Genomic DNA, 8,860 nt, shown 5'->3' with positions numbered 1-8,860 from the left:
TGCTCTGTGAATCTTTTATTTCAAATGTATTTCATGGAAAAGGAAGGAACTCATCTCAACTATGCATTGCAAACATTTGCCCTCATGTTTCCTAAACAGGTTTTCCCAAGTTACATATTAGCATTTCATGTCAAATATTGGAGCAACACTGAACAAATCTGCAGATCATTTCATTAAAGGAGAAACATGAATCAACTTTATGAGCAGTTTAACACAGCATTTTAGTAAAATTCTGTACTAAACTGGGTTACCTCTCAGCTATGGTTGAACTTTGTCCCTGCATGTGGTTGTGGGTGTAGTGTAGGTCTTTTAAAGGTTTTAAACAGAATTCTGTCTGTCAAGTCTGGTCAGTAATGTTGATCTATTGTGGAGAGGTCTTCATGACGACCCGGATGCTGTGGTGAAAACACAAAACAGGGACAAGAAAATAAGCACTTAAGAAAGTACATTTTGGATAAATATTATTCCTCAGTTTACCTAAACCCCTCACCCTTAACCCCACCTTTCATCCTGCATTAGAGCTGAAAACTCATGACAAAAATAACACAACAAAATCATACCAAAGTTTAACCCTGAACCAAACCAGAACTAAATCTTCAGGTTACATGTAACCTTGGTTGTTCGCAGCTTTGGAGAGTTTAATTTGATCCTGTGTTTTGGGGGAACACATTCACCTTTACCTAGATATTTGAGTGTAAATAATTCAGAAAAGATCTTTTTATCTTTAGAATGGATTAAAATGGAATCTAATTGAAGGGAGGGTCAATTAAGAAATGACATATAGGATGCCCTGACACATAACCCTGTGACCCCAAACCTGTCCTGAGTACTAAAGACCTCACCATTTTGCCTTCTTCATGAGTTCTACAGCTTCCATGATCTGACACAAGTCCATGTTGTGTGTAATAAACTCATCCACCATCAGCTTTTTTTCCATGTAGCGTTTGACCATCTCCATCACCCCATCCTTAGCCTTAAATCCTAAAACAAAACAAAAAAAAGAATGTATTAATAAGAAATAACTGTGGCATAATTATCAGACTCAAAATGGTTACCTCCAAACAGCGCCCCCTTCCATGTGCGTCCACAAATGAGGTCCACAGGTCGAGCTGTGAACTTCTGAACTACAGTGTAGCCCACAATCACACTCACCCCCCAGGCCTTTACTGTGGAGTGAAGAGCACTTTCCTGCAGAGTCAGAAATGCGCAAAATGATCAGTCTAAATATAAGTATAGTAACATAAGTAATATAAGTTGAAAAAAAAACAACAACAAAAACTTTTTAATGGGTAAGTAAATAAAATAAGTTGTTTCTTGCCATGTCACACAGGAAATACAAAAAAAAACAAAAAAACTGAGAAGGTGTCACAAAGGGCCTAGACTGAGACAGGTGTGTGAACCAGACAGTGTTTAAGGGGAACCTCAACACTTTCCCATCACAAGTGTAATATAATTGCTGTGCAACAGGCATAGGGATGAATGTTTCAAAAAAATGTTATTGAGTATTGTTAATTTCTTTCTGGCTCCAGACTCAGTTTGCCACAGTGAGGAGCAGTAGATACAAGCACTCTTTGATTCCTGCTGCAAGTTCGATCTTAGGCTGTGTTCACACTTTTAAACATCACATTAAAATGGGGACTAAACTCTGACTACTCGTGGACTAGACCAGAACTACACCCGGAACAGCATATAAAGCATTTTATTGTCTGGTCATCAGGAACTGCACAGTAGCATGCTAGTTGTTGTTCGCATTACTATCACAGCAAAACTCTGCTTTGGTCTCTGAGAGGGATCTTGTGGTAAAGGTTTGTCTGTGTCTTTTTCTCTTTGCTGCAAAATCAATTGCACCATTGGGAAGACAGAGAAAAGTGAAGTTGAAGTTATTTCTAACTACCCACCACGACAGATGCATTCCCCACACACTCCAGGGAGAAGTCCACTCCTCCGTTGGTCATCTCCACCAGAACCTCATGGATGGGTTTGCTGTGGTCCTTGGGGTTCACAAAGTCAGTGGCTCCAAAAATCTTGGCTTTCTCAAACTTCTCAGGGTTTGTGTCCACAGCAATAATCCTCTTGGCTCCTGCCGCCTTACAGCCCATAACTGCAGCAAGACCCACAGCTCCCAGGCCAAACACAGCACAGGTGGAGCCCTCCTCTACCTACAAGGACAAGCACTGAAATTTCTATTCAACGAATAATTATTAAAAGTGCACCTGATCAAGTCAGAGCAAATATGTGGAGATGCACTAAGTATGCATATATATATATATATATATATATATATATATATATATATATATATATATATATATATATATATATATATATATATATATATATCCCCAGGGACCATATAATAATATGCAGCACATATTTCTAACCTTAGCTGTGTTAACAGCTGATCCATATCCAGTGCAAATCCCACAGCCGATGAGACACACTTTATCCAGGGGAGCGTCAGGGTGGATCTTGGCCAGTTTAATTTCATTGACCACAGAGTATTCCGAAAAAGTACTAACTCCTAAAAACTGCAGGATTTTCTTCCCCTTACAGCTGAGCCTTGAGTCGGGTGCAGTCATAGCATCTTGGCGGATCTCACTCCTACACAATGAATTAAGGAATGTGTAAACACTGCATTATTACTAATATTTTTATTATTATTATTATTATTATTATTATTATTATTATTAGTAGTAGTAGTAGTAGTAGTAGTAGTAGTAGTAGTAGTAGTAGTAGTAGTAGTAGTAGTAGTAGTAGTAGTAGTAGTAGTAGTAGTAGTAGTAGTAGTATGTTGTTGTTTATTATGTATCAACAATAAAAACTGACCAGGATTTAATACAGTGATTGGTCTTTGGACTCTTGCAGAAAAGACAACTGCGACACTGTGAGAGGAACAGGGGGATCACCTTGTCACCTGAACAATAAAATGTAAATAAATTTCATGGCAAGGTTAAATAAGTTCAATATTCCTCTGTTAAACAAATCTAACCAGGTTTGAATTCGGTGACTCCAGAACCCACACTCTCCACAATTCCAGCGGCCTCATGTCCAAGTACAACAGGGAAGCCATCTTTGTGCATTCCCTCATACAGGTGGTACAGGTCTGAGTGGCACACTGAAGTTGCCACAATCTACACATAACAAAAACAAAATATATGAAATATGTAATTAAAACATTAACACTGTCAAGATGCTTATCTCACCTTAATGCGAACCTCATTGGCCTGTGGAGGAGCCACCTCGATTTCTTCAATGACCAAAGGCTTGTTGGGCTCCCAGGCCACAGCTGCCTTACATTTTATCACCTTAAGATGGAACACATTAAAGTACATATACTTTTTATGCACCATCAATAAAATAGAAAAAAGCAAACTGGCTGTTACTTTACTGTAGCTTGTATACAGTGTTCCTTATGCATATTTTTTTTACCTTAAATAACCTTTAATCTTACTAGCAAGTGTGATTGAAAAGTGCTGTATATTATATAATGCTTGTAAAGAATACAGTACAGGACATTCATGCACGTCACTACCCATGCATGCAACATTTAAACAGTTTGAAAGTCATCTTTTATGTACAAATTTGTAAAGTAACCCAAATGTGTGACAGATCCAAACCTTTCCAGTTGTGTCCATGTTGATTCCAAATTCTTTCCTGATAAAGTTGAAGACAGTGCAGTTCCACTCTGGCGTTAAACAGAGAGCAAGAACAGGCAGACGGAGGCTTAAATACACACAGCTCAAAGAGGTAGGGCTTCACCTGGCTCTGCTCCAAAAGTGTAACAACAATAAGAGATGGAGACTCTCCTCACACCCAAAACATAACTTCTGGTTGTTTGTTCTGTTAACAGATTGCAATAACGTTTTTGTTTGCTACAAGAGGGCTTCTGAAGCTTTTGTCTTAAATGACACTCAGTATACAGTCAACATAGACAGGAGAAATAAATTTAGCACTTGGATTGTGGATTATCTTTTGCACCCCCTTTGAGAAAAGCATTAGTGGCTTTTATCATCAGAAAAGATAATATGCTACAGAGCAAGTCTGGAACCTCTACAGCTCATGGTAAGTCCTGTTTTCACATCTATACTGACTTCATGAGTGTTATTTAAGACCTGCAGAGGGGCTCTTTTTGCGAAAAAACTATTAAAATTGTGTTATTGGACGTAATTTGGGAACAGAACAAACAACCAAATGAGTCGTTTAGATTTGGAGAACTTGTTTCTACCGTACATATACTGTGTATTACAACATCAGTTATACCCAAACAAGTTCTTTTGTGCAAGTTTAAATGGCATATACAAACAAGCATGTGTGGTACCCTGGGGCTAGGCAGGGGCTTTAAAGCCACAGATTACAATCAATTTACACCAAATTAAGAACAACACAGGTGAGATTCTTATTCTTAAAAGAACAGAGACGTGATTATTGAAAATTTAAAAGATCTCAAACTCCTGAAAGAAAAATAAAATAAAGTAGACACAAACAGATTATGAATTTAGAAAGAAATATCCATTTATTGCACACACCTATATTAATAAAATATTTGTCATCTACCAGTAAAAAAAATAATAATAATAATAAAAATTAGATGGTCACTTTACAAACTATAAGTACAAACACACTCCTAAACTAATCTAAGCTGTGTTAAGTGTTAAGTATTTTAAAAGTAAGACTTGGATTCTTTGTAAATGTAGTGATGTGGCCAAGTTATCAAATCAAGACCCTTGCTCGTATACAATATTAAAATTAGGTCCATTGGTAATGCTATTAGTTAGAGTTAGTAAACTTACTAGCTGTGGTATCACAGATAGGAGTTGCGGGTCTTGCTGCAGTTATGGCTCTAAGGCAGCCAGTGTTGGAAAGTAATTCAATACACGTACTGAAAATATGTATTCTGAATACAAATTTTCAGTACTTGTATTCTGGTACAGTTACTCTTTCATTTGGTGGTACTCAGAATACGGCTACTTTACTAAAATCAAAGGAATACATGGTGGTAATTTACCACGCAATTTTCAACTGTACTCTTCCAGTGCTTACATGTATGATTTTTCATCTTTAATTAGACAGACATTAAGGCATAAGCCTTTTGTAATTATATGTTATGTTTTTAACTGTATAATTACAAAAGGCTTATGCCTTAATGTCTGTCTACTTAAATTAAAAAATAATTGTATGTTATGTTTTTAACTGGCCCCTCCCTGAACGGCCATCTTAACGTGGTGGAGGGGTTTGAGTGCCCGAATGATCCTGGGAGCTATGTTGTCAGGGGCTTCATGCTCCTGGTAGGGTCACCCATGGCAAACAGGTCCAGGGGGACGGGTCAGACGAAGAGCGGTTCAGAAGCCCCTTATGAAGAGAATTAAATCAAGGCAGGCTACGTCGCCCGGACCGGCGTTACCGGGGCCCCACCCTGGAGCCAGGCCTGGGGTGGGTGCTCGACAGCGAGCGCCTGGTGGCCGAGCCTTTCCCCACGGGGCCCGGCCGGGCTCAGCCCGAAGGAGTGACGTGGGGCCGTCCTCATGTGGACCCACCACCCGCAAGAGGATCCGTAAGGGGCCGGTGCATGAAGATCTGGGTGGCAGTCGAAGGCGGGGACCTCGACGACCGGATCTCTGGACATGGAGACTGGCTCTGGGGACATGGAATGTCACCTCACTGGGGGGAAGGAGCCTGAGCTTGTGCGGGAGGTTGAGCGTTACCGACTAGATATAGTCGGCCTCGCCTCCACGCACAGTTTGGGCTCTGGAACCCAACTTCTTGAAAGGGGCTGGACTCTCCATTTCTCTGGCGTTGCCCGCGGGGAGAGGCGGCGAGCTGGTGTGGGCTTGCTCATCGCCCCACAGCTTGGGGTTCACTCCGGTGAACGAGAGGGTCGCGTCCCTGCGCCTTTGGTCGGGGACAGGTCTCTCACTGTTGTGTCGGCCTACGGGCCAAACAGCAGTGCAGAGTACCCGGCCTTCTTGGAGTCCCTGGGAGGGGTACTAGACAGTGCACCAACTGGGGAGGGGACTCTGTTGTTCTCCTGGGGGACTTCAACGCCCATGTGGGTAACGACAGTGACACCTGGAGGGGCGTGATTGGGAATGGCCTCCCTGATCTGAACCCGAGTGGTGTTTTGTTATTGGACTTCTGTGCTAGTCAGTTTGTCCATAACTAACACCATGTTCGAGCACAAGGGTGTCCATCGGTGCACGTGGCACCAGGACACTCTAGGTCGGAGGGCGATGATCGACTTTGTTGTCGTGTCATCTGACCTCCGACCGCGTGTCTTGGACACTCGGGTGAAGAAGAGAGGGGCTGAGCTGTCAACCGATCACCACCTGGTGGTGAGTTGGATCCGCTGGCGGAGGAGGAAGTCGGACAGACCTGGCAGACCCAAGCGCATTGTGAGGGTCTGCTGGAAACGTCTGGCAGATCCCTCTGTCAGAGGGGTCTTCAACTCACACCTCCGGGAGAGCTTCTCCCTGATCCCGGAGGAGGCTGGGGACATGGACTCTGAGTGGGCCATGTTCTCCACCTCTATTGTCAATGCAGCCGCTCGTAGCTGTGGTCGTAAGGTCTGTGGTGCTTGTTGCGGCGGCAATCCCCGAACCCGGTGGTGGACACCGGAAGTAAGGGATGCCGTCAGGCTGAAGAAGGAGTCCTATCGAGCCTTGTTGGCTCGTGGGACTCCTGAGGCAGCTGATGAGTACCGGCGGGCCAAGCGTGCCGCGGCTCGGGCAGTCACAGAGGCAAAAACTCGGGGTTGGGAGGAGTTCAGGGAGGCCATGGAGGAGGACTATCGGACGGCCTCAAAGAAATTCTGGCAAACTGTCCGACGCCTCAGGAGGGGGAAGCAGTGCTTCACCAACACTGTTTACAGTGCGGGTGGAGAGCTGCTGACCTCGACTGGGGATGTTGTCGGGCGGTGGAAGGAATACTTTGAGGATCTCCTCAATCCCCCCGTCATGTCTTCCGAGGAGGAAGCAGAAACTGGGGACCCGGAGGCGGACTCGTCCATCACCCTGGCTGAAGTCACCAAGGTGGTTAGCAAGCTCCTCGGTGGCAAGGCTCCGGGGGTGGACGAGATCCGTCCCGAGTACCTCAAGTCTCTGGATGTTGTTGGACTGTCTTGGCTGACACGTCTCTGCAACATCACATGGCGGTCGGGGACAGTACCACTGGAATGGCAGACTGGGGTGGTGGTCCCTCTGTATAAGAAAGGGGACCGGAGGGTGTGTTCCAATTACAGGGGAATCACACTCCTCAGCCTTCCCGGTAAGGTCTATTCCAGGGTACTGGAGAGGAGAATCCGACCGATAGTCGAACCTTGGATTCAGGAGGAGCAGTGTGGTTTTCGTCCTGGTCGTGGAACACTGGACCAGCTCTATACTTTCCATCGGGAGACCAGTCCACATGTGTTTTGTGGATCTGGAGAAGGCATTCGGCCGTGTCCCTCGTGGTGTCCTTTGGGGGGTGCTCCAGGAGTATGGGGTCCGGGGCCCTTTGCTAAGGGCTGTCCGGTCCCTGTATGACCGGAGCAGGAGCTGTGTTCGCATTGCCGGCAGTAAGTCAGACCTGTTCCCGGTGCATGTTGGACTCCGCCAGGGCTGCCCTTTGTCACCGGTTCTGTTCATTATATTTATGGACAGAATTTCTAGGCGCAGCCAGGGGCCGGAGGGGGCCTGGTTCGGGAACCACAGGATTTCATCTCTGCTGTTTGCGGATGATGTTGTCCTGATGGCTTCATCGAGCCGAGACAGGTTTGCAGCCGAGTGCGAAGTGGCTGGGATGAGAATCAGCTCCACCAAATCCGAGATCATGGTTCTCGACCGGAAAAAGGTGGTTTGCCCTCTCCGGGTGGGTGGTGAGTCTCTGCCCCAAGTGGAGGAGTTCAAGTATCTCGGGGTCTTGTTCACAAGTGAGGGAAGGATGGAGCGTGAGATTGACAGGCGGATTGGTGCAGCGTCTGCAGTGATGCGGTCACTGTATCGGTCCGTTGTGGTGAAGAGGGTTTACCGGTCAATCTACGTTCCTACCCTCACCTATGGTCATGAGCTCTGGGTAATGACCGAAAGGACAAGATCACGGATACAAGCGGCCGAAATGGGTTTCCTCCGCAGAGTGGCTGGACGCACCCTTAGGGATAGGGTGAGGAGCTCAGTCACACGGGAGGAGCTCGGAGTAGAGCCGCTGCTGAGCCAGCTGAGGTGGCTTGGGCATCTGTTCAGGATGCCTCCTGGATGCCTCCCTAGGGAGGTGTTCTGGGCATGTCCCACCAGGAGGAGGCCCCAGGGAAGACCCAGGATACGCTGGAGGGACTATGTCTCTCGGCTGGCCTGGGAATGCCTTGGGATCCCACCGGAGGCGCTGGAGGACGTGTCTGGGGTGAGGGAAGTTTGGAAGTCCCTGCTTAGACTGCTGCCCCCGCGACCCGGCCCCGGATAAGCGGAAGAAAATGGATTGATGGATGGTTTTTAACTGGGTGTAAAAGTATTCTAAAAAATCAGAATGCGGTACTCTTGTTGGCCCATGTATCAGAATATGTTACAATTTTTTAGGGTAAAAACTAAGAGAAAGAGGCTCTTAACAGAGTGATTTTCAATGCATAACTTAAATACAGCTACCAAAAAAAAGTACGGACTTTACAATAACATAAAACAAACAATCTCTGAACTAAGCAAAGGTCTAGAAATGTTGCAGTCAGTCCAAAATGCAAATATCACAAAGACACAGGGCAAACGCGGCATGCTGTTCTTGACAGAACCCAGCAGCCAGGAGTGGAAGGGGGCAGGTCCTTTCAAGGCGTGGCTGCCTCAGGTGAAGGTCCAGGATTGGCCAGGCTCTTGATTACTGCTCCAATTAGACACAGGGCCCT

The 8,860-nt window shown here is 45.4% G+C and overlaps 1 protein-coding gene across 1 annotated transcript; it reads right to left on the bottom strand.

Moving 5' to 3' along the window:
* Positions 1-3,718, bottom strand: LOC117390349 (alcohol dehydrogenase 1-like). The gene is made up of 9 exons (XM_033988067.2): positions 3,618-3,718; positions 3,204-3,305; positions 2,990-3,131; positions 2,827-2,914; positions 2,382-2,601; positions 1,899-2,159; positions 1,056-1,188; positions 843-981; positions 1-395 (listed from the first exon to the last, which is right to left on the bottom strand). The coding sequence occupies exons 1-9, from the start codon at positions 3,633-3,635 to the stop codon at positions 362-364; spliced, it is 1,137 nt and encodes a 378-aa protein (XP_033843958.1). The 5' UTR covers positions 3,636-3,718; the 3' UTR covers positions 1-361.
* Positions 3,719-8,860: the final 5,142 nt, after the last annotated feature.

The sequence above is a fragment of the Periophthalmus magnuspinnatus genome, chromosome 22, assembly GCF_009829125.3.
Source record: "Periophthalmus magnuspinnatus isolate fPerMag1 chromosome 22, fPerMag1.2.pri, whole genome shotgun sequence".
Taxonomy (NCBI): Eukaryota; Metazoa; Chordata; class Actinopteri; order Gobiiformes; family Gobiidae; genus Periophthalmus; species Periophthalmus magnuspinnatus.
This window is presented reverse-complemented; position numbering and strand designations above follow the sequence as displayed.

Coding starts and splice junctions, on each gene's coding strand:
- LOC117390349 (XM_033988067.2), bottom strand. Junction 3,132..3,203: donor CCAATGAGGTTCGCATTAAG/GTGAGATAAGCA, acceptor TGTTATGTGTAG/ATTGTGGCAACTTCAGTGTG. Junction 1,189..1,898: donor TGGGGAATGCATCTGTCGTG/GTGGGTAGTTAG, acceptor CTGACTCTGCAG/GAAAGTGCTCTTCACTCCAC.